Here is a 26,762-nt window from a genome sequence, read left to right as displayed (position 1 = left end):
CTGTCTCTCAGGTGAGGCCCCATCCAGACCACAATGTTAGTAAGTAGATTGAAAATTGTTCATAACAGAGATGCCAGGGCACTGCAAGCTCATACAGGGTTCAAGTGTCCTCTTTGTCATTGTTGTGTCTCAGCAGTGGAGGCAGATTGTTAACAAGTCACCATCTATATTAATCACATAAACTTCCAGCTCCAATTCCTCTTACTATCTTTTAAAGCAGAAAAGGCAGAAATAGCAAAACACAAAATAAACACACAATACATAATAAACAAATTCACAACATTTACCAGTAGCAAGATTGTTTAAGGCCTGGTTCATACTAATGCAGGCAATGTGGAACGCGTTTGAACAGGCATGGCAGCCAATTAGTTTCAATGGACAGCTGTGCAGTGTGTCACGTAAGAAAATGTGCATGCACCTTTTCCAAAACGCATCACGCTGCGGGATGAGATGCGTGGGTGTGCCATTCAGAATGAATGGCCCCCCCGCATCTCGCAAAAGAAATGCAAAGCGGCTGTGGGTGGTTACGACTGCAGGAATTGCATCAATTCCTGCACAAGCAACCAGCCCGCATCATGTGGGCTAGTGTGAACCGGGGGTAAAGGATAAGTTCAGTTTTGTTTTCCAATAGTGTTTATTCGTTTTTCAGAAGAAATTACAAATCAGTACAGAGAAGATGTACATCTATCACCCCTCCCCCCCTTCATCCCGTACAAACTGCAGCCTTTTCGGGCCGGAACAGGCAATGCACAAAATACAATGTTTCAATAAGAAAAATAAATCTCTGTTGATGGTAACCATAGGGATCCCTTAGGGACCTGTAGATGGAAGATGTGCAGATCCATGGAAGGGAAAGCGGAGGCGAGTTAAAACTGAAAGGGAAAAGTGAAAATAGAGATAGGGGAAGTAAAGGCAAGAAAAAAGGAAAAAACAAAGGACGCTTGTTGAAGAAGAGTCTCATCAAGGGTGAGGGTCTCACCCAGAAGAAGGGTCTCACCAACAGGCGGGTGCTGGGAGCAAGACGGTTTATATTGATCAGCATCCCATGTCTAGTATCCTCCATCCTTGGATGATGATGAAATTGCATCCAAGGTTCCCAGTTTTTTTCAAAATATACCATCCTTTCTTGAAGAATAGCAGTCAAACGTTCGTTGACCATTATCCAGGTCAACTTAGCCTTCAGAAGATCAAGGGAGACCAAGGGGGATCGCCAATTAATTTTAACCAAAACCGTATTTACATCTGAGGTGCTGTTAGGAATGTCTGGGACTTTTAAAAACAAAAGGGGCTCTATGGCGACTTAAGTGTTTATTTTTTTTTAGCATTGCTCTGTTTATCTCCTCCTCCCCTCCCTACCTGTATCTAGCACCACACCCAGGGACTAGCAGGGAGGGGAGAGACCTTGCAGTGTAATGAGCACTGATTGGCTGCTTGTCAGGAAAGGGGAGTGTCGGGCTTATCCTTTATCCCTTTTGCTGCCAGAGCCGTTTTTGCGTTTTTTGCACACGTTTAAAAAATAATGTAAGGCCTGAAGATTACACAAAACCCCCAAATATTATATTTTTTCTGAAATCAGAGAACCTGGAGAATAAAATAGCGGTAGATCCAATTTTTTATGTCACATGATATTACCGCAAAGGTCTAGGAAAAGCAACATTTCAGTAAAAAATTCCCCAAATTAATTTTTGGCCACAAAAAAAGCAATAAATTACCCTATTTTTGGTAAAGTATAAAAGATGAGGTTCCACTGAGTAAATAGATATACAACATGTCAAACCTTAAATTTGCGTGCGCTCGCAAAATGGTGACAAACTTCAGTACCCTATATTTTTTTATAGGCGACCCATTTAAAGATCCTTATAGGTCATCAATTTAGCTTTATGGAGGAGGTCCAGTTCTAGAATTATTGCTCTCATTCTGGCGTGCGCGGTGATATGTGACATGTGTATATGGGAATCTGTGAATGGAGACCTGAAACTGATGTCTGGGTCAGGATAAGAAGGGGAGGGGAGCAGACGTGTTTGCTCTTCTCCCTCCCCCCCAGATGCTGGCTAACACTGAGCCAGTCCCAGGCCCGCAGATGGGCAAGCAGAGCCCAGGACACTTGGGAGGGGGAGGTTCACACAGGGGGCCAGAGATTGGCACCGTGGGCTGGGTGGAAACAATCGGGCGGCAGCGCTGCCGCCCAAATGCTTCCACCTGACAGGTGAGCCCTGCTGCTTTCCCGCAGCAGGGCTAAAGGTTGAAAAAAGCTACCTGACCAACACCCAGAACGACATGTCCTAGGCGTCGGGCAATACAAATTCAACATCCCTGATCTGTCTACTTGTATAGGAGGTATCTACTTCAGTCCAGTAGGAATCAATGAAGGATGCTCACCAGCGCCTTTGCAGGTCATTGAGAACTACAGTGGATATAAAAAGTCTACACAACCCTGTCAAAAAGTCAGGTTTCTGTGATGTAAAAAAATGAGACAATGATACATCATTTCAGATCTTTTTCCACTTTTAATGTGACCTATAAACTGTACAACCTAATTAAAAAAACAAACTGAAATCTTTTAGGGGGGGAGTAAACATAAAAATCTAAAATAATGTGGTTGCTTAAGTGTGCACACCTTCTTATAACTGGGGATGTAGCTGTGTTCAGAATTAAACAATCACATTCAAAATCTTGTTAATAGGAGTCAGTGCGCACCTGCCATCATTTAAAGTGCCTCTGATTAACCCCAAATAAAGTTCAGCTGTTCCAGTAGGTCGTTCCTGACATTTTCTTAATCGCAAACTACAGCAAAAACCATGGTCCGCAGAGAGCTTCCAAAGCACCAGAGGGATCTCATCGTTAAAAGCTATTAGTCAGGAAAAGGGTACAAAATAATTTCCAAGGCATTAGATATACCATGGAACACAGTGAAGACAGTCATCATCAAGTGGAGAACATATGGCACAACAGTGACATTACCAAGAACTGGACGTCCCTCCAAAATTGATCAAAAGACGAGAAAAAAAACTGGTCTGGGCAGCTGCCAAGAGGCCTACAGCAACATTAATGGAGCTGAAAGAATATCTGGCAAGTACTGGCTGTGTGGTACATGTGACAAAAATCTCCATTATTCTTCATATGTCCGGGCTATGGGGTAGAGTGGTAAGACTGAAGCCTTTTCTTACAAAGAAAAACATCCAAGCCCAAAAGCATGTGGGAAAATGTGTTATGGTCTGATGAAACCAATGTTGAACTGTTTGGCCATAATTCCAAAAGATATGTTTGGCACAAAAACAACACTGCACATCACCAAAAGAAAACCATTCCCACAGTGAAGCATGGTGGTGGCAGCATCATGCTTTGGGGCTATTTTTCTTCAGCTGGAGCTGGGTCCTTAGTCAAGGTAAAGGGAATTATGAACAGTTCCAAATACCAGTCAATAGTGACACAAAACCTTCAGGCTTCTGCTAGAAAGCTGAACATGAAGAAGAGCTTCATCTTTCAGCATGCCAACGACCCAAAGTATACATCCAAATCAACAATGGAATGGCTTCACCAGAAGGAGATTAAAGTTTTGGAATGGCCCAGCCAGAGCCCATACCTGAATCTGATTGGAAATCTATGGGGTGATCTGAAGAGGGCTGTGCACAGGAGATGCCCTCGCAATCTGACAGATTTGGAGTCTTTTGCAAGGAAGAGTGGTCAAATATTGCCAAGTCAAGCTGTGCCATGCTGATAGACTCATATCCAAAAAGACTGAGTGCTGGAATAAAATCAAAAGGTGCTTCAATAAAGTATTAGTTTAAGGGTGTGCACACTTATGCAACCATGTTATGTTAGTTGTTTAGTTTTCTTTCCCATCACCTAAAAGATTTCAGTTTGTTGTTCAACTGAGTTGTACAGTTTATAGGTCACATTAAAGGTGGAAAAAGTTCTGAAATTGTTTATCTTTGTCTCGTTCTTTTACATCACAGAAGCCTGACATTTTAACAGGAGTGTGTAGACTTTTTATATCCACTGTTCATATCATCAGCTGCAAAGACTGTTGGTACTTGTAGTCTATTCATTCACAGAACTCTGTGAATGAAGGACACAGTCTATATATATATATATATATATATATATATATATATATATATATATATACAGACAAATCACTATATCTTTTAAGGAAATTTTAAGCTGCAAAACAATAATCCAGATGTCATCCTTGTGCAGGAGAGTCAAAATGGAACCACTGCAGAACCAAGACAAATTGATCAAATGTATGTAGGCTGTAGCTGGCCAAAATAAAAGTATATGTATCACAGGTAGTTATAATCTGTGTAATCCAGTGATGGACACGTCATAGGTTATTACTGACACACTTACTCCTGTGTAATAACTGCTATATAGAGAAATGCTTGTAGCACCAATCTTAAAGGAAGTTGTAATCCTGAAATTCATCTGAAGCATCTCGTAGGGAAAGCATTTTTTCATAGCTGCAATACAGTTCTAATTTATTTTGATAGGTTGTTGCTGGGCTAACATAAACTTCCATTCAAATATATTGGGATATATATCTGCATGTATCAAAGATTTTTTTTATAGAAAAACAGTAGCATATGGCACAAATTGTCTTGGTTCCAATGGACCGATCTTACCAAGTGTCTCTAATGAAAGAGTAGCCGAATATGATGGGCAAATGCATGAATCAGCGTAGGGTGAGGGGGTCTTTATTCCAAGTCTCCGCAATCTACACCTAACCGTGAGGGATGGTTCTTAAGAACAGCAATGTATACATTTTCTACAGCTTAAAAGAGTTGTAAATGAGGCAACCTATGTCAGATCAGTGCAACCATCCTTTAAAATATGGTTGCATGTCACACCACCTATCAATTACTTACAAACATCTATGGCTACTATGGCACTTTCACACCTCCAGTTATGTCTTTTAAGTTGACACTTGCTTCATTAAGGGGTATATGTAGCAGCAATCACATTTTAAGTGATGTGTTTCAATGAACACCTGCCTCATGAGTATGACAGTGTACAGTGACTGGGTTATGGTGGTTGAGCCAACCAGAGTTCTTTCATTCTTACTAACAGTATTGTTATATCGATATTTATGCAGCTGTCATTTATGTAAAGTAATCATATTTCCTTCTTTTTCTGCTGGTCTCTGAAGGATTTTACAATGACCTTATACCTCAGACATTACTGGAAAGATGAAAGGTTATCTTTCCAGAGTACCAACAACAGAAGCATGACATTTGATGGAAGACTAATCAAAAAGATTTGGGTGCCAGATGTGTTTTTTGTCCATTCCAAACGATCATTTATACATGATACCACGATGGAAAACATTATGCTGCGTGTATATCCAGATGGGAATGTGCTATTCAGCCTAAGGTAAGAGGACTGCAGATTGTCTTACTTCACGCTGTGTGACTGATTAACATTTTTCATTATGGAAATGAGTGCATGTATGTTTTTTCCAATTTATAGACCGGATAACTCTGTAAGAGTCAGGCTGTGTGGCCAACTTTTCTATCCATATGTTCTGAACACATACATGCAAATAAAATGTTCTCCATGGAAGCTTGGATACCATAAAAATAACAAACAGCTGTTCTTCTCCTTTAGAAAGAGAAATGGCTGAAATTATTACAAAGTGCTATGGTAACATTTGGAATCTAATCACATAAATTTGGAATATATAGAGCCATAAACAGATGGGGGCGGAAGCTGAAAATGTTTAAACATTACACTAGCCTGTAGCGATGAAAAGTGAGTTGAATTTTTAGATGTGGCCAAACCAGTCAAGAGCCACAAATAGATATCAAAGGAACAATGTAGAACAAAATGAGGAAATAAGGTTTTATTACAGGTTGATGGGCTTTGTTTCCATGACAGGGCAAGAAATTTGGTGAATAAGGAAGGACATAGAATGCAGTTGTTGCTGCCTTAAATTGAGAGGAGCCAGCTAAAATGGTGTGAAAATCTTTTCCAAAGGTTCTTGGGAAGTGCAGTTTTGAGAAGATCCCAGAGGACGTGTTGGTCAATGTTTTCTGGAGCTCCCCAAAAACAGCTAACAGTTGTGAGGCAGGTGTGCAAAGTCTCTTAATTAACCAAATGTGTACACGACCAAATGTGAACTTTGAACCTTTTGCTTGGGGAGCCAATACAACAAGTGTCCTTTTCATAGTAGGGACAGATTTATGTGTGTTAAATGTCCAGGATTATTGTGACACACATTTTCACATCTTTCAGAATCAGTTTCCTTTGTGACTCTTGGCATAGAATCACATGGAATCCCATATCCACAAAGGAAGTTGATGCTGGAAGACTCCCCTGTGTCAGATGCTGTGATTTCAGAATTAAAGGGGGAGCATGTAGCTATACAATGCTCTTTCAAGGTTCCTGGAAAGGCTGTCCAAGGGGGAATAACCTGTAGAGCCAGTGCAGCCCTCTCTTCCTTCATTGTCTGAATGAATGAGTATTTTCATTTCCCTTTTTGTGCACCCTTCCTTGCCCTACTTATTTGCACCCTGTTATGTTGCTTTCCTTATTTAATCGTTACTATGCCCCTTTTTTAGTAGACGTATATACTATAACTATTATTACAGTACATTCAGATGTTTATAGTTTATTTGACACTCCATATTTATTCTCTTAAATGGAGGTTTTTAAAATCTTTGGTATTTTTTTAACATGGTTGGGCACAATTAAGCAGTTTCTGATAACACATTAGTATGTTTTAATTTTTTTTGTGCAAGTTGAAGAAATGTAGAGTAATAGGGTGATGTTATTTCTGACCAATTGAGTGGTTGTTGCATACGCTATTGCAGGGTTTTCTTTCTTGTAACCTTATACCAGAAACAACTATCTTCTGTGCCCAACTTCCTACTTTTAGGTTGTTCTGAAGTAAAATATTATTGAGCATTAACCCCTTCACGCCTAAGGGTAAAACAAATCTAAATGCCTAAGCACAATTTTGCAACGTTGACATGTGTTATTAAAACCATACATATCATCACAACTACTTTGTACATCCAGGTGAATTATACCGTGTTTTTTTCAGGACAAATTGGGCTTTCATTTGGTGGTAAATGGTAATGGATAGCTCCTAATTTATTTTTATTATCAAAGGAAAACTGGCCCAAAATAGTAAAAAAAAATAGTTTTTTTTTAATTTAGCTGTGTGTTTCTTGTTACGACCATAACCTACCTCCATAGAACAACCTAAAATAAATTCTCCAGCTCCTGACAATCGCAGCGATACCATATTTGTGTATGTTATTTGTTGTTTGTACCCGTAGTACAGCCCAGAAACAATAGTGCGCATTTTGTTTTTGTCTTTTCTTTTTTACCTAAAACACACTGACACTGATATCAATTTTTTTTAAATCCTGACCTTTGACCCTGACCTTGACCCAAACACTAACCCTGGTACTGAACTAGATCAAACCTTGATCTAGGTATTTTTCTTTCTTTTTTCTTTTCTTTTTTAATATTTATTTATTTATCATCTTTTTTTTTTTTACAAACATTTTTGTTATCTCTGTCAGGAGTTAGAGAGATACAATGTATCTCTCCTCTCCATTCACAGAGACAGAAAAAACAAGGGGACCGGGCTGCACAATGACTGATCACTGTGATAGCCAATCAGAGGCTATCACAGTGATCACGTGACCCGGAATCGGGAGTCCCGATCGTTAGAACGGTACCCGGGGCTCTCAGTGACACCACAGTCTCAAAGTCTCACGCCAAGCAGCGCGCTCCCAGCACAAGGACAGGTACGCAAATATGCGGCCCCACGAAAAAAAGCCCAGTTCCGTGAGGCTGCATATTTGTGTGCCGTCGGCGTCAAGGGGTTAATGGAGCAGTGCTGCTGTTAATATTAGCAGTTAAAATCACTAAAATGTTTTATTGTATGTCATGATGGGGTTGTTTCTGAATATTATATTGTGGATTGTAGCATATAGCTGTTCATAAGGATATTTTTTTAAATGAAGAAGTTTTAGGTTGCAAAAAAAGCATACTGTATATACTCACCTCTATGCTGCAGCAGTGACTGTCAGTCACCACTGAGAGGGGTCTGGTGCAGCTGGCTCTGGCTCTCAGCCATGTGCTGAGAGGCAAAGCCAGCTATCAATAAGGCATCTGGGTGGATCCCAGGTGGAGTTCTGTAACTAGTTGCACGTGTGAAATTGGATGGTATAAGTGCAGCTCTACCCCCGCAGGGGACACTTGATAATGCTTGTCCCCAGTGGTTGCCGTGACCTTGCAAGTCTCCCGATACCTCTGACATTCCGCGGTTAGATATATTTCAACAGTTAAGGATATTAATGCAAGAAACACAATTCTTTAGTAATATCGCTATATTAATCTTGTTCAAAACAGTAGACCACAAAAATAATGGGTTTAGGATCTCCAGTTAATGCATACAAAAATAGAACACTGCTAAACTAGAAGTAATCAGTTAGCAACATTTTACAAATGATACAGTCTTGAGTAGCAAGCTTCAACTATTAAACTGCAACACCAGCAGTGAGAGGGGAAAGAAAAGGCTTGTTAACTTATCAGCTACCTATAGGCCACCAGAGCTGCAATGGGGAATGCAGAATTATGTACATTATGTAAATGTGTACTGAGCTATGAATAGATATAAGTACCCCAATTTGAATAGCAATGGCCATAAAAGGGAAGAGGTCACTTTAACTAGAAATTGCAACTTGCTACCTGTGATGTTTAAAGTTCCTGATATGGTAGTATCTGTTGTCTTCTGCTAGCAATGGTGGGGCTCATAAACATTAGTGAATACTGGCATTTCAGTGTGCCAAATTACTGCCTGATGACCTGTTGGCTTTGCAAGCAGAGATGTCTTTGTGAAGATTCGACAATGACAGTGCCGATGCAGAGACGCTGGTGCGATCCTGGTGTGGTGCTGTGCTGAACTGATTTGCAAAGTCCCACAGCAGTAGGCCAGCAATCTGTCTCTGGAGGAAAATGGCTTTCCCAGCATCTTCCTTGTTCGCCATTTCTCTGTTGTAGTTTAATCAGCATTCCTTTCCTTTCAGAATGCAAAGATCTCTGTTGTGCAACCGAGCAAGACAGGATCAGCTTTAACTTTTGCCAGCCTGAGGAGTAATCAGTGCAATTTCTTAGCAACTCACCTTTCATATTTTCAGGACAGTGTGCAAGTACAAGAAGGCAATTTGTAGGGGGATGGGGGCCAGTGTATATATGGAGTGAGCAATGTGTGTGTATTTGTGTGTGTGTGGGGGGGGGGGGTAATGTGTACAGGAAGGGGGGTAAATGTGGGCAAGAGGGGGCACTGTGTACAGGGAGAGGGGTAAATTTGAACAAGAGGGGGCAATTGTGTACAGGGAGAAGGTAATATGTACAGGAGGTGGCATTGTGTACAGGTGGGGGGTAATATGTACAGGAGAAAGCTTTGTGTACAGGGAGGGGGATAATATGTACAGGAAATTGAATAATATGTACAGGAGGGGGCATTGTGTACAGGTAGGGGGGTAATATGTACAGGAGAAGGCATTGTGTGCAGGGATGGGGGTAATATGTACAGGAGAAGGCATTGTGTACAGGGAGGGGGGTAATATGTACAGGAGGGGGCATTGTGTACAGGGAGGGGGGTAATATGTACAGGAGAAGGCATTGTGTACAGGAAATGGGATAATATGTACAGGAGGGGGCATTGTGTACAGGTAGGGGGGTAATATGTACATGAGAAGGCATTGTGTACAGGGAGGGGGTAATATGTACAGGAGAAGGCATTGTGTACAGGGAGGGGGGTAATATGTACAGGAGAAGGCATTGTGTACAGGGAGGGGGGTAATATGTACAGGAGAAGGCATTGTGTACAGGGAGGGGGGTAATATGTCCAGGAGGGGGCATTGTGTACAGGGAGGGGATCAATATGTATAGGAGGGGGCATTGTATACAGGGAGGGGGGTAATATGTACAGGAGGGGACACTGTGCACTGGGAGGGGGTAATATGTACAGGAGGGGCATTGGGTAAAGGGAGGGGAGTAATATATACAGGGAGGGGGTAATGTGTACAGGGAGGGGGTAATGTGTACAGGGAGGGGAGTAATATACACAGGGAGGGGGTAATGTGTACAGGGAGGGGAGTAATATACACAGGGAGGGGGTAATGTGTACAGGGAGGGGAGTAATATACACAGGGAGGGGGTAATGTGTACAGGAGGGATGGAGTTCTTCTTTAAAGGATACCTGGCAGTATAAACATGTCCCCATATAATAGCTGCATTAAAGTAAAAAAAAAATTGCAAAGAAAAAGTTATTAAATATACTTCCTCCTAGGTGGCTTGGCAAGGTTGACATCATGATCCTTCCAGCTAGATCCCAGGATAACACTGAGTACTCTAAATCTTGCAAGAATATGCTTCTGCTATGCTGGAATGTCTTCTCTAGAGGTTCGGGTTAATCAATATTACCCTGGGATCTCGATGGAATGATAATGATGCCAAGCTTTGCAATATGGAATCAAATTTGTGGGTTGATGCAAAGGAGTGCTTAGATGATACTGCTTCAGGTCTGTTGCTAAATATTTGGTGCACCTTGTGCCATGCTGGGACTATTATATAACATTTTGAATAGTCAAGGGCAGGGGCGGACTGATAACTCATGGGGCCCCCGGGCAATAGGGGATCATGGGCCCCCTGTGTCCTCGGCCACACTCAAACCACACCCAAAAAAGCCTATGAAAGGTACCAGGGGCATCTCATGGGGCCCCCTACTGACCCCAGTCCCTCGGGCAACGCCCGAGTTCCCAAATGGTCAGTCTGCCCCTGGTCAAGGGTCAAAAGACCCCTGACCAGCAACAGCTAAAACAGTAGCCATATTTTTTTAATTTGGAGTTAAACATAGGCATATTGATTATTACATTTGAAGATGAGTTCAATAAAAATATAAGAACAGTCCTGGTTTTATATTTTTTAATGAAGAACTATCAATTCTTTTTGTCTTACCAGTTGAAGGCGAATAAAGAATTTTGATTGGACTTATTTTAAATGTTTTTATGGATACGGGTTTTGCATATGACCTTTTGATTTACATTGAGATTTTTGAATATACAGTATTATTTCTTGATTAGTTATTTGGCTTATTTGTATGTTTTAGATTTAAAGTGACTGTAAAGCTTGTTTTCTGTTTTAAAGAATAGGTTCACCTTTTGAGCAAAAATAATAAATGCACATTTATTTATACATATTTATTTTTGCAGGTAAAAAAATGTGCATTTATTATTTTTGGTCGCAGGAGCCTGTAAAGCATTGCATCATCAGCAGATCGCAGGTGCGATGCAGGTCTCCTGCAGATCTATCATTATATCTGCTTGCCCATACGGTATGTATGAGCGAGCAGATATACTGACAGGAAGAATTGAGAACTACAAGCCGACAGCTGTTAAGGCTGTAGGGACTTGTAGTTCATTCATTCACAGAACTCTGTGAATAAATAATGCAGCCCTGTGGGTGGAGCCCCACTTGGTCGAGCTCTATTCAAAAAGTGACAGCTAAAAAAGGGAACGTCTTCTTGTACTGCTGTCACATGGGGGGATCGGGTGGTGATTGCAGCATTGTGAACATGTTACATGTTCCACCCTAAAAACGAGTGGAACACGTAACATGTCCCAAAGGTGAACTTATCCTTTAAATAAAATAACAAACATAATTTACTTAAATACAGAAAGGCCCCAAATCTCCTCTTGTGGGTTCCCCTGCCGGTGATCTTGGCTCCTCCTCTTCTATGTCTGGACCTATAGCAAGCTGCTTGCTTGTGGGCAGATCCGTGAGCTCGATCCTGAGCTGGGCTGTGTGCATCTATAGACACACACACAACATGGCTCAGCCCTGCCTCCTGCTCCCTCCTCACAGGCTTTGACTGACAGAAGCTGCTTCCAAGTCTCCTCTGAGAAGAGAGAGAGAGAGAAGAGAAGAGCTGCTGCAGATGGACACAGCGCTGGATCAACATTGTGCTCAGGTAAGTGTTTACAGGTGGGTGCGTGGGTGGCGCGGACACATGAAGATTTTTTTTAAGTCAGTGCAGAGAATGCATTTTTGCCTTTATGTCCACTTTAAGATATTCTCTGAGCATGACTTATTGCAGATTTTTTTTTCTTTACATGGTATTTAGTGGTTTCAGCTCTGAGCTATGCACTGTATTAATGAGACATCTATATAACTGGTCCTGTTAAAGATTGGTTGGATTGGTGATGTGAATATATTTTGGGTATCCAGTTTAAATTCTTGAATGTTGGCAAATATTGTACTGTCTGAATACAGAAAATAGAGGCATGATTGGTTTAAATGCATTGTTGGTGTGATGGTCAGTCAGGATGCAATAAGCGGTAGATTATACAAGGATTAGTAGTCCACGGACCAGATCTGAAAGAGGGGCCAGATGTTTTTTTCTTCCCCATCAGTAGTAATACTGTACGTATTCATTGATGAAAGCAGATAAGTGTACAATTTATTGTACGACTCATGACAAGCTCTCAAACCATCTCTGCTAGACAGGCATAATGCCTTGAGGGGAAATTGTAGATGTATTGAAGCTTTCACTGTAGAAAAAAAATATGTAGCTATGCTAAATCTCTAAATACATAACTCACACCTCCAGCCACCTTCAATATCAACTAGCTATATCTACCATGAGTCTGAATACTGTGGTACTCTAGAAACAGACACCCACCCAGATGATAAATGCCATACTATGATTTAACCTTTTTGCAGTATCAGGGCTACAAAACTCATGAGGAATTTGTTTTTTGTATATAAATTAATAGTTGTTATTATCAGTGAACAAAGATGTGTAATTTTGGGAATATTTTGACTATTAGTAAATGGATTAAAGTGGAACTTTAGTCAGAAAATTAAGTTCTGCTAGATGACTTCACAGCGGCCCCTTTTGGAGGTATAGCTAAGTAAAGCATTAAAATTAAGTGCATTTACTGTTTAACCATTATCCGCCCGGCCAATGGCCGTTTGGCGGCCGGCAAAATCCGCAGTTTGCGCGCCTGCAAAGCCATGCAGCGGAGCGATCTGTCACCGGCCGATGACAGATCTGAGTACCGGTCCCGTTGCCAGTACTATATGACCTGCTGTGACCAATCACAGCAAGTCACATGACAGTTGTATGCAATGGATGGCTTCATTCATGCCGTCCATTGTATACTAGTGTCTAGCTGTGAATGGTCACAGCGATCACATGCACATGTCATGTGATTAGCCATGGCCAAATCACAGCTAAGCACAAAAAAAAGAAAAAAAAAAAAACCCTGAATGAATCAATGTCATTCAGGTAAATGCTTGCTTATAAGAAAGTAATTCTTTGCTATAAGCAAATTGTGTAAAAAAAAACAAAACAAAACTGATCACTTCCCCAAAGTAGTACAATGTTACTATGGTAACATTATACTACTTTGGTCATAGTGAAATATGAAAAAAAAAATCTTTAAAAAAAAATTAAATAAGAAATTAACAAATAATTAAAAAAAAAAATTATATATATATTTTTTTCATACTGTCACCAGTCAGTGTCCCTGATCACCGCCATGCCAGTTATATGATGACGCTATACTGCACTGGTGACAGTATGTAAAAGAAAAAAATTGTGAAAATAATTTTTTTAATTTTTTAATTTTCCAAAAAATTATGACAAAAAAATACAACTTTAAAAAACCCTCCATGCCTCTTATGAAGTACGTCGGACTGTCTACTTTACAAAAAGGGGTCATTTGGGGGATATCTGTACTGTTCTGACATTCTTGGACCTCAAGAAATTAGATTGGCTATCAGTACTTCAGGATTGATCAATATTCAGATATACACCATAGTTTGTGAACTCTATAACTTTCCTACAAACTAAAAAATACATCCTAATTTGGGTTATTTTCACCAACGACATGTAGCAGAATACATCTCGGACTAAATTTATGAAGAACAATTATTTATTTGCAAACTTTTATAACAGAAACAAAGAAAAACGTGGTTTTTTAAAACAAATTCAGTCTTTTTTTGTTAATTTAGCAAAAATAAAAACCCCAGCAGTGATTAAATACCACCAAAAGAAAGCTCTAGTTGTGTGAAGAAAATGATAACATTTTAGTTTGGGTACAATGATGTATGACCGCGCAATTGTCATTCAAAGTGTGAGAGCGCTGAAACCTGAAAAATGGCCTGGGAAGGAAGGGGGTAAAAGTGCCCGGTATGGAAATGGTTAAAATCCAGGAATGCACTGTCTCACCCTGCTCTACACATGCTCAGTTGCTCTCTATTTTTTGGCACTGTGCCGAATTTGTAGAGGCCAATCTGCTGACAGCTCTAAGATTTACTGCTGCGCAAGGACTTCAGCAAAATGACAACCTAAAGCAAGAAGAAACAGGAGAAATGCTGGAGGCAATTTACAGCACACACTCATTTTGGTAGCATAATTATTATGTGGAATAGACACTCGACGGCCACTTTATTAGGTTCACTTACAGTACCTAATAACGGATTTGACCCCCTATTGCGTTCAGAACTGCCTTAATTCTTTGTGGCATAGATTCAACAAGGTGTTATTATAAGCATTACCCTGTCGGAAGTAGCCATCAGATGATGGGTACACTGTAGTCATAAAGGGATGGCCATTCTCCTCTGACATCAACAAAGTATTTTCGTTCACACAGCTGTTGTTCACTGGATATTTTCTCTTTTTCAGACCATTCTCTGTAAACCCTAGAGATGGTTGTGCGTGAAAATCCCAGTAGATCAGTACTTTCTGAAATACTCAGACCAGCCCATCTGGCACCAACAACCACGCCACGTTCAAAACCAATTAAATCCCCTTTCTTCCCCATTCTGATGCTTGTTTTGAACTTCAGCAAGTCATCTTCACCATGTCTAGATGCCTAAATGCATTGAGTTGCTGCCATGTGATTGGCTGATTAGAAATTTGTGTTACCAAGAATTGAACGGGTGTACCTAATAAAGTGGTCAGTGAATGTGTGTGGTCCTTGCTAAAGAACATTATTTGTGATAGATTTGTTATGGGTAAATTTTCCATTTAAGAAATATAACTGTTTTAGGAGTTTATCAGGCATAAGCAATGTATTAAGTAGGGTAGATATAGAGAACTGCTTTGATTCCTAATACTTTAAGGACCTATAGTCCCTATCTCACATGCATACATACTCAGGCCAATTTACCTACCAACATGTATATGGAGTGTGGGAGGAAACACATGCAAACATTAGAAACTGCATGCAGATGGTATCCTGGTCAGGATTTGAACCAGGGACCCCACCTCTGCCAGGCAGAAGTGCTACCCATGAAGCCACTGTACTATTCTGATAACATTACATTGAAGGCTGTCCAGTAGCTGAAGGAGATTGAGGGGAACTGGAAAGTAGTGGTGGAAGAGGAAATTGTGATGGCGGGGAACAGAGCAGCTGAAAGCCTGGATCTGTCAGTACTGCAGAATGGAACTAATACAGTGGGGATCGAAAGTTTGGGCACCCCAGCTAAAAATTTGTATTAATGTGCATAAAGAAGCCAAGGAAAGATGGAAAAATCTCCAAAAGGCATCAAATTACTGTCAAGGTCCTACCTTTTCCCTGAGGTTATGTTACTCCATGTGCTGGCGTCCATCTTGGATTCTGCTGTGCATGATGGGAATCCTTTTATGCCTTCAGGTTTCTGTGGTCCATCCCCCAGAGGGGTGTGGCTGATGACATATAAGCCTGTGGCCCGCACATGCTCTTTGCACTTGTGTCTTGTGTCGCTATTACTCTGTTCTGACTCTCGTGACTCTCCTGGTATCTGATTCGGCTTGTGACTTGACTATTCTTTGTATTATTCTTTGATCTGACCCTCTGTTGCTGAACCCGGCTCGTGACCTGTGATTCTCGTCTGCTGTCCTGTACTGTTTTGTCCTGTTGTTGTTGACCCCGGCTTGTCTGACTACTCTTTTGTCTCTTCCACCAGCTACACGCCATTGGCGGCGGCCATTACCGCAGCTGAGGTGTCTCGGGGGCCACAACCTGGTTCCTGGCTGCATCAAGTCCATCCCCACCATCAGGGGCCCTGGTGAAGGGCAGCCTGGGACTTAGACTCCGCACCCTGAGGGACTTCGGTCTGTGGGTGGTGGTTGTCGTCAGCCAGTGCGTTACATTGTTAGGCCTGCCTGTCCGTTCCTCAGCTCCTGCCCTGACAATTACAGATTAGACATTCTTATAATATGTCAACAAAAGTTAGATTTTATTTCCATCATTTACACTTTCAAAATAACAGAAAACAAAAAAATGGTGTCTGCAAAAGTTTGGGCACCCTGCAGAGTTAATATCTTGTACTGCCCCCTTTGGCAAGTATCACAGCTTGTAAACGCTTTTTGTAGCCAGCCAAGAGTCTTTCAATTCTTGTTTGAGGTATCTTTGCCCATTCTTCCTTACAAAAGTCTTCCAGTTCTTAGAGATTTCTGGGCTGTCTGTCACGCACTGCTCTTTTAAGGTCTATCCATAGATTTTCAATTATGTTGAGGTCAAGAGATTGTAAAGGCCATGGCAAAACCTTCAGTTTACGCATCTTGATGTAATCCCCCGTGGATTTCGAGGTGTGTTTAGGATCATTATCCATTTGTAGAAGCCATCCTCTCTTTAACTTCAGCTTTTTCACAGATGGCATCAAGTTACCATCCAAAATTTGCTGAAATTTTATTGAATCCATTTTTCCTTCTACTCATGAGATGTTCCCTGTGCCACTGGCTGCAACACAACCTCAAAGCATGATTGATCCAACCCCATGCTTAACAGTTGGACAGAGGTTTTTTTCATTAAATGCTGTGCCCCTTCTTCTCCAAACGTACCTTTGCTCATTCCGGCCAAAAAGTTCAATTTTAACCTCATCGGTCGACAGAACTTGTTTCCAAAATGCATCAGGCTTGTCTATATGTTCATTTGCAAAGTTCAAACGATGATTTTTGTGGTGAGGATGTAGAAGAGGTTTTCTTCTGATGACTCTTCCATGAAGACCATATTTGTACAAGTATCTCTTTATAGTGGAATAGTGTACCACAACTCCAGTGTCTGCCAGATCTTTCTGGAGGGATCGTGCAGTCAAATGTGGGTTTTGAATTGTTTTTCTCACAATCCTGCGAGCTGTTCTGTCTGATATTTTCTTGGTCTTCCAGATCTTGCTTTAACTTCCACTGTTCCCGATGACTGCCATTTCTTAATTACATTCTGAACAGAGGATATTGACATCTGAAAACGCTTTGCTATCTTCTTATAGCCTTCTCCAGCTTTGTGAGCGTCAACTATTTTCAGTTTCAGTTTTCTAGACAACTGCTTAGAAGAACCCATGGTGCTGATTGTTGGGGCAAGGTCAGATGAATCTGGGCATTTAAAACCTTTGAGACTGACATCACCTGGTCTTCCCAGACGATGAATGAGAACAATCCATTACACTGGCAGGTCTCAGCTTTGCAAAGGGGGCAGTGCATGCTATAAATTCTGCAGGGTGCCCAAACTTTTGCAGACGCCATTTTTTTGTTTTCTGTTATTTTGAAAGTGTAAATGATGGAAATAAAATCTAACTTTTGTTGACATATTATAAGAATGTCTAATCTGTAATTTGATGCCTTTTGGAGATTTTTCCATCTTTCCTTGGCTTCTTTATGCACATTAATACAAATTTTTAGCTGGGGTGCCCGAACTTTCGATCCCCACTGTAAGTAAGATAACTATAACTAGTAATACTGCTTTGAATACTTACACATAATGGTAGGAATTAGAGATGAGCGAATCGAACCTGGCGAAGTGGAATTCGTTTCGAATTTTAGGAAAAATTCGATTCGCATCGAATCCGAATATTAGCAAACTTCGGATGCGCGAATCAAATTTTTCCCGATCTGCCGATTTTCATCCCTTCTACAGCCGGCAAAAAGTGTCCCTGCAGAGAGCTCCGCTATTTCTGACAGTTCTCTGACAGTTCCTTCACATTTACAGCGGTTGAAACATTGTATCTATTTGTTTCCATTTAGGATACAGATGTTTTTATTCGGAAACAAATAGATACAATGTTTCAACCGCTGTAAATGTGAAGGAACTGTCAGAGAACTGTCAGAAATAGCGGAGCTCTCTGCAGATACACTTTTTGCTGGAATGGAATACTTCTTCATCCTCATCCTACTTCTTCTTCTTCTTCTTCCTCTTCTTCTTCTTCATCCTCATCCTACTTCTTCTTCTTCTTCTTCTTCTTCATCCTCATCCTTCTTCTTCTTCTCCTTCTTCATCCTCATCCTACTTCTTCTTCTTCTTCTCATTCTTCTTCTCATTCTTCTTCTTCTTTTCATTCTTCTTCTTCTTCTTTTCATTCTTCTTCTTCTTCTTTTCATTCTTCTTTTCATTCTTCTTCTTCTTCTTTTCATTCTTCTTCTTCTTCTTTTCATTCTTCTTCTTCTTCTTTTCATTCTTCTTCTTCTTCTTTTCATTCTTCTTTTCATTCTTCTTCTTCTTCTTTTCATTCTTCTTCTTTTCATTCTTCTTCTTCTTCTTTTCATTCTTCTTTTCATTCTTCTTCTTCTTTTCATTCTTCTTCTTCTTCTTTTCATTCTTCTTCTTCTTCTTTTCATTCTTCTTTTCATTCTTCTTCTTCTTCTTATTTTCCTTCTTCTTCTTTTCATTCTTCTTCTTCTTCTTTTCATTCTTCTTCTTCTTCTTCTTTTCATTCTTCTTCTTCTTCTTTTCATTCTTCTTTTCATTCTTCTTCTTCTTCTTTTCATTCTTCTTCTTCTTCTTTTCATTCTTCTTCTTCTTTTCATTCTTCTTTTCATTCTTCTTTTCATTCTTCTTCTTCTTCTTTTCATTCTTCTTCTTCTTCTTCTTCTTTTCATTCTTCTTCTTCTTCTTTTCATTCTTCTTCTTCTTCTTTTCATTCTTCTTCTTCTTCTTTTCATTCTTCTTTTCATTCTTCTTCTTCTTCTTTTCATTCTTCTTCTTCTTCTTCTTTTCATTCTTCTTCTTCTTCTTTTCATTCTTCTTTTCATTCTTCTTCTTCTTCTTTTCATTCTTCTTCTTTTCATTCTTCTTCTTCTTCTTTTCATTTTTCTTTTCATTCTTCTTCTTCTTCTTCTTTTCATTCTTCTTCTTCTTCTTTTCATTCTTCTTCTTCTTCTTTTCATTCTTCTTTTCATTCTTCTTCTTCTTCTTATTTTCATTCTTCTTCTTCTTATTTTCATTCTTCTTCTTCTTTTCATTCTTCTTCTTCTTTTCATTCTTCTTCTTTTCATTCTTCTTCTTCTTCTTCTTTTCATTCTTCTTTTCATTCTTCTTTTCATTCTTCTTCTTCTTTTCATTCTTCTTCTTCTTCTTCTTTTCATTCTTCTTTTCATTCTTCTTCTTCTTTTCATTCTTCTTCTTCTTCATCTTTTTCTTCATCTTCTTCGTCGTGCCCCGTGACTGCCCAAATGAGTGAAGTGTGCGGTGATTCTAAGATCGACGGCACTCATCTGCATGTCATACTGACTGACAGTATTATTTCTCTTCCCCAGCAGACTCCAAGGGCATTTAAATTAAAGGTACAGTGTTCTGCACTAATATAAAGGCTCTCTGAAGCCTAGAAACCCTTTTAATAAGTTAAATTTGCAGCGAATAAATTTGCATCGAATCGAATTTCTCCCGCAAATTCGGCGAATCAGCCAAATCGAATTTTTGAATAATTCGCTCATCTCTAGTAGGAATCCACCTGCCAGAGTAGACTCAAGCAAAGACATCAGCAGAGGGCTAGGGAAAATTGCATTCAAGCACAGCTGAAACAGAAGGTCAAAAAAAATTCACATCAAGAAAGAAGGCAGCAAGCCAGGGAAATAAGTACAGCAATATTCAGTATTACAGACTACATGAATAAGGACCAGCAGGGACCAGCTAAATTTTGATCCATCTATGGCCAGGCTGGTTGTACAGAGGTCGATCTCTTTATCAGTTTCTTCACAACCAAATTGTTTGAAAATGTTATCATGATCAGTGTCGCTGGCTATAGCTGGCGGTGATGATAAGTGTATTCTGGCAACAGGGAACTCTCTCTGCTGTCAGAATACAATAGCTCTACTGGAGGGATTCCCCCATCCACCTTGAATGTGTGGATGGGAGAAAACAATTTTCTTTTGTTTAACCCATTGGTTGAATGAAAAAAAATATTCATCTATAAAGGTGCTTAAGACTCAGGTCACACCTATATTCCTTCCTTTCTCTACTAAATTGGAAAGACTGCATTGCCAGAAGAATTTCCACACTCAGGTTCCCTGGGTCACCCATTAGCATTGACTGTTTAAAGGACATCTTAAAACAGTATTAAACCCAAAACTAAGAATGTAATACAGACAGTCCCTAAGTTACAAACATCCGACTTACATCTGACTTGTACTTAATGCCGAACTGCACTGCATGTGAGCACCACAAACCAAAAATGCTATGTAATTCATGCCCTTTGATAACATGCACGGGCACGAAACGCGTAAGTGGGTGCCCGACCCTGTGACATCACTCCGCATGGCCCACATGGACGGCCGGTGGCCATTTTGGTTTTCTTGATACTGTCATTCACCAACATGTGAGTGTGCATTTTACCTTGTCATCACCCCTACTTTCTAATAAACTACTACACTATTGGAATTTTTTCTGTTTGGCTTGTTCATTACGAGCCCCCCCCCCAAGGCAAACCCAGGTGACCTCTGCATTACCTGCATGTCTGGTTCCCCCTGTTGGTGAGAGAGTGTATTCCTGGTGCCTGGAGACCCTGATGGTGTGCTACCTGCCTAGCTGACGCTTGCCAGATGACCCCCTACTATTTCCAGTTTCCAGATGCTGATGACCAGGAGTTGGTCTTAATTTACTCAAATACGCATTAATTTGCGCTTTCTGGTTAGTGTAATCTACACTCATCCTTCTAAACACCACGGTCACGGATTGTCACCATTGTACTACTATTGAACATTTCTTTATATCCTGTTCTTATCACTATATGCACCTTATGATGTCGAGTTTGGATGTTTTCACGTGTCATTATTTACAACACTATTGAGCGCTTATTTATATGTATGGTTACTGATGCTGCTTGGATTATAATTTTACCATTATCCAGTTTAGCGCCACAGAGCGTATTTTATAGGGCTCATTACCTATACCTTATTTTATATGTGGTTTTATTATCCTTTATTATCAGCGCTGCATGTTTATATATTTCATGGTTTTATAGAAGGTTTTTAGAGGTTTTTACCTTTCATGCCAGCAGCTTTATACACATTTTATTCTATCCAGTGCTCGTTTAGTATCACTTTCTATTAGTTACTCTAAGAGAGCTGGACATGACCTTAGAAGGTCCTTAACCCATCAGCAGGACCGTTATCTGCTCCTTTGTGCAAGGAGGAACAGGATGAGCACTGCCAGAGCCCTGCAAAATGACCTCCAGCAGGCTGCTGGTGTGAATGTCTCTGACCAAACAATCAGAAACAGACGTCATGAGGGCAGCCTGAGGGCCCTACGTCCTCTAGTGGGCCCTGTGCTCACTGCCCAGCACCATAGAGCTTGGTTGGCATTTGCCATTGAACACCAGAATTGGCAGGTCTGCCACTGGCACCCTATGCTTTTCACAGATGAGAGCAGGTTCACCCTGAGCACATGTGACAGACGTGAAAGGGTCTGGAGAATGTTATGCTGCCTGTAACATCGTTCAACATGACTGTTTTGGTGGTGGGTCAGTAATGGTCTGGGGAGGCATATCCATGGAGGGACACACAGACCTGTACAGGCTAGACAATGGCACCCTTACTGCCATTAGGTATCGGAATGAAATCCTGGAACCCATTGTCAGACCCTACACTGGTGCATTGGGCCCTGGGTTCCTCCTGGTGCACGGTAATGCCCGGCCTCATGTGACGAAAGTACGCAGGCAGTTCCTGGAGGATGAAGGAATTGATACCATTGACTGACCCCCACGCTTGCCTGACCTAAATCCAATAGAACACCTCTGGGATATCATGTTTTGGTCCATCTGACGCCGCCAGCTTGCACCTCAGACTGTCCAGGAGCTCAGTGATGCCCTGGTCCAGATCTGGGAGGAAATACCCCAGGACACCAACCATCCATGTTGTCAGGCATGCATACAAGCACATGGGGGCCATACAAACTACTGAGTACCATTTTGAGTTGATGCAATGAAATTTCAGCAAAATGGACTAGCCTGCTGCATCATTTTTTCGCTTTGATTTCTGGGGTGTCTTTGAATTCAGTCCTCTGTAGGTTGATCATTTTCGTTTCCATCAATACACCGCTTTAATGTTTTATTTATTAACATTGCTGAGACAGACATTTGCTCCATGAAAAGAGAAACACAGTTGGGTCTCAGGGACACAGATATACAAAGCAAAGGTGAATCAGCCACCAGGGTCCACCACAGTTTAAATATTAGATTTGTGTGCAGTAACTCCTAGATGGAAGAAATATAACCCCTGTCAGATTTTACTGCTGACCAGGGCTCTGTTGGAGGGATTTCCCCTCATTTCCTTTTCATCAGACAGGAGGTAAAGGAAACTGTTCAACAGCAACACAAAAATAAGTAAAATTTCTTTTTATTTCAAGTAAGGGAAAGCTAGAGCCCTTGCCTACTTTTAATTGTTGTCTGTTTTCCTGTTGGAGAGTTCCCCTTCCTGTCTGGATTGGACAACAAAGATTTTGCTTTTGGGTGCATGGATTTTTGACTGCTAATAACAAAGATAATCTGGAATTTAAAGTAGTTGTAATGGCTCAAGGTTGTTTACCTTCATGCATTCTATGCATGAAGATAAAAAACCTTCTCTTTGCAGCCGTGCCCCCCCAATACTCACCTAAGTCCCCTCTCAATCCAGCAATGTGCACTGGAGTCTCGGCTATCCCGGGACTCTGTCTACTCACTGGCTGAGTCAGCCACTGGCTCCCACTGCTATCAATCACAGTCAATGAGCCAATGAGAAGAGAAAGCAGGCGGGGCTGAGCCGCAGCTTTGTGTGTGAATGACACACAGAGTAGCAGGTGCCCCCCATAGCAAGCTGCTTGCTGTGGGGGCACCCAACAGGAGTGAGGGGCCAGGAGAGCCTGCTGGGGACCTGACAGGTGGAGGATCTGGGCTGCTTTGTGCAAAACCACTGCACACAGCAGGTAAGTATGAAATGTTTGTTATTTTTTTTTTTAAGTTTTTATGCCTTTAGAATCGTTTTAATCTATCACTTACCGTAATATAGATATCTTCTGTTATTTCAATTTCTTTGTATATATATATTTTAAGTCTACTTTTTGCTTGCGTCATGAGATGCTTTGTGTAGCTCATGCATGTCCAGGCATGCACTGAGGGAATATTGCATAACATTTGTGGAACTGTTACAGTTTTGTCATGTCCAGGGTAGATGGATGCTGCCTGGAAAGGTTATAAAAGCAGAGGGCATGCACAGATGCTACTTATTAAGGCTTGGTTCACATCTGTGCTGGTGATGCTGTTGCGGGACCCACACAAATACCTTCAGCCACACCACCCACACAGAGGAGTGACTAGGAGGGTGCTACATGTATGTACAACTAATTTACATAGCTAATAAGTCAGTTCCAGACTTGCTATAGGCTGACTGATGACAGGAGAAATCTCCCACCAATGTCAGAATATCGTGTTTTGTTCTGTCTCAAAGATGTACCTTGACTAGACTAATTAAGAAAGCATATGAACTGTATTTTGGTTGTAAGGTTGGTGATCAAAATAAGGCCTGGGCTCCTTACATTTGTTGTGCAAGATGTGCTGTTGATCATAAAACTTGGATCAGAGGGACTCTGAAGTCAATGCTGTTTCTTGTCCTGATGACATGGTGACAACAGAATGATTACATGAGTGACTGTTACTGCTGTCTAACTAATGTCGCTGGTTTCTCTGCTAAAAATAGGAAATCAATTGAATACCCCAATATGCCTTCAGCCATAAGACCAGTGCCACATGACGACAAACTGCCAGTACAGAAGTCACTAGCAAAATGCTTAGATGAAATAAACGAAGAGGCTTCTATGTACCTGCTAAACTTGGACAGTGACAACGATCAGGATTTTGAACTGTGTATGTCTGAGGAGCCTCATCTCACAACACCTGGTCAGGGACTTAGGATTGTAAAATAAAAAACATAACCTTTGGGTTCAAGACTACAAGGATGGTATTCACTATCAGCAGGCATAAGAACTTCTGTCTCCTGAAGCCGCCAAGATAATTTAACAAATTTCTTTGTACAGGTTCAAAACCTCCTTTTTTATACTGACATTGGTGGTTTGTTCACAGCTTTTGGATGTGATCATGATCCACTAAAATGGTGTCTCTTTATTGATTCATCAGCGCACTTTAAGCCTCAAGGCTGTCTTGTTACACAATGGGAATGTGTGCCCTTCAATACTGGCTATGCTGCACATGTGAAAGAAACATGGAACTGTTGTTGAGGTGCATCTAGTACACCAAAAACAACAGGAATGACTGTGGTCTTTAAAAAAAAAATGGCCATGCTACTTGGAGTGCAGTATGGACATACCACATATACATATGCAAATAGGACAGTCATGCTAAAGAACTACATTACATAAAAATAAATGGCCACCCCAAAAGAAGTTCCAGGACAGAAAAAATGTGGCACACAACCACTTGTTGACCAGAGATATTTTTGCCTCCCCTTCACATAAAACTTGGACTGATGAAACATTTTGTGAAAGTGATGAATAAGGAAGGTGAAAGTTTTGGTTGTCTCAGACAGACAGTTATAAGATGTAATGGTTAAGGTAGGCATTTGTAATGTAATGTAACTGATGTAATGGTTAAGGAAGTCATTTTTTTGTCCATAGATCAGATATGTCATCAGTGATATTCAGTTTGAAGATCTGTTATTGGGACCAGAGAAAATCACATAGAAAGCATTTAAGGATGTCATTGAGAATTTCCTTGTAAACTACAGAGCACCAAACTACATTCAACTGGTTGTTAAACATCTTACAGCATACAAGACCATAAAGTGCAACATGTCACTGAAGATTCATATACCCTTGCTGAAGCCACAAGTAGATTTGGGTCCTCTGCTCTTTGTCTGTCCTTAGCCAGAGCTTCACTCCTACTGACACCACCAGAATACCTTGAGGAGGGTTCCAGTAGTAACTCAAGAAAGACGCACACATATTATTGTTAAACAATGACCAGGTTGTATTAATAGAAGGGAGATGTCAAAACAAAGCAACAATTCTAGGATTTAGAAGTAAATACAGTGAATCAACACAGTGACAATACAATACTGAAAGATAGCCTGTAAAGTGTGGCCACCTATGTCCTGCAGGACCAAGAGCATAAACAATAGCCCTCAGACTGGGAGATTTTTCCCCAAGTGAGCAAGAGATCAACTGGCTAGTTCACTTGTGGGCTCTCAGTCAGAAGAGTCTAGGTTTAAGCATGGGAATCTAGCAGACCTCCTGCAAACCAGTTTTTCTAATAGGATAACTCTGAATATGACACTGTATGAGAGATGGGTTCTTCTGCCAACTTACAGTAGCTGGGGGCCCTTTCTGTTGGTGCACAATGCAGGGTGCTGTAACTTTAAGAGGTGAATAGGATCATTCTCTTTCTAAAGTCAGGACTGTAGGTGCAGTTCACTTTAAGCAAAGAGGTTGTGAGCAAAGGTCACTTTATAAGATGAGGGGTTGCATGTTGAGGACACTTTAAGACACAAAGTGCTAAACTAAAGTCTATTTAGGATGCAAAGTTATAGGCCAGAATGCTTTAAGGTACGAGGGGTGTTCAAGTCAAACCTGGACTTTTAAATTTACAGATATAAAAAGGGATGCTAGTGTGGTGGTACTACACCCAGTAGTACGTGGAAAGTTTGTCCTATTACTGATAGGTGGTGCACATGGGCCAGTCCAGAGATCGTTAATAAAGATGGCAGACAAATATGTTAGTGCGTGCATGGAACAGCGTGTGGTGATGAAGTTTCTTGTGAACCGAGGCATAAAACATGCAGATGTCTACAGAAGACTTCAAGCACAGTATGGTGATGAGACGCTCAGCCGCAGCAACACATTTGAATGGTGTAAACATTTTAAATATGGCCGTACGTCTGTCAGTGATGATCCCGGCCGTGGTGGTTTCCAGCCCACAGCAGTCATCCCTGTGAAAATTCAGCGTATGGAACGCCTGATCCCGGATAATCGACGCATAACCTGTCTTGAAATTGGACCCCTAAAAGAGTTCCACGGAGATCAGCATTTTAGCTGATGACAAAGTGAAGCAGGCTATCCTTAGATGGTTCAGGCGTACTGAAAAATCTTTCTATGTTGAAGCTTTCCAAGCATTAGTTATAGCGGTAGCAAACTGTGACCTTTTTTTAAAAAAAAACCCTGCAAGACAATGGCTTGATGTGAAACTTACCTTACAAGAAGCCGTTCACTGACAATGATTACATCTTCACCCGGTTCTTCTTCCGGGTTCACTCCAACAGCTTGAATGGCAGGGCCGCAATGGCATTACTCCCACACATGCGCCGGTGCTCTACACAGGTATATATCTCCTAAATGGTGCATGTTTAGGAGATATTTACAGTACCTACAGGTAAGCCTTATTATAGATTTACCTGTAGGTACAAGTACAAAAACTGACTTTACTACCACTTTAAATGCGGGGATAAGTGTATAAATGTGGCAGAGGTATATGTTGAAAAAAAAATGCAGTTTCCACTC

At 40.8% G+C, this 26,762-nt stretch overlaps 1 protein-coding gene across 1 annotated transcript in view; it reads left to right on the top strand.

Moving 5' to 3' along the window:
* GABRR3 (gamma-aminobutyric acid type A receptor subunit rho3) overlaps positions 1-26,762 on the top strand; it is a 103,746-nt gene that overhangs the window by 27,525 nt on the left and 49,459 nt on the right. The window contains exon 4 of the mRNA XM_089682946.1: positions 5,150-5,373. Within this exon, the coding sequence (XP_089539072.1) occupies positions 5,150-5,373 (224 nt within the window). The remainder of the gene's footprint in view (positions 1-5,149; positions 5,374-26,762) is intronic.

The sequence above is a fragment of the Staurois parvus genome, unplaced genomic scaffold, assembly GCF_062004578.1.
Source record: "Staurois parvus isolate SC_StPar_1 unplaced genomic scaffold, SC_StPar_1.0 ptg000299l, whole genome shotgun sequence".
Classification (NCBI taxonomy): domain Eukaryota; kingdom Metazoa; phylum Chordata; class Amphibia; order Anura; family Ranidae; genus Staurois; species Staurois parvus.
Note: the sequence above shows the minus strand (reverse complement) of the source record. Positions and strands in the feature narration are given on the sequence as shown.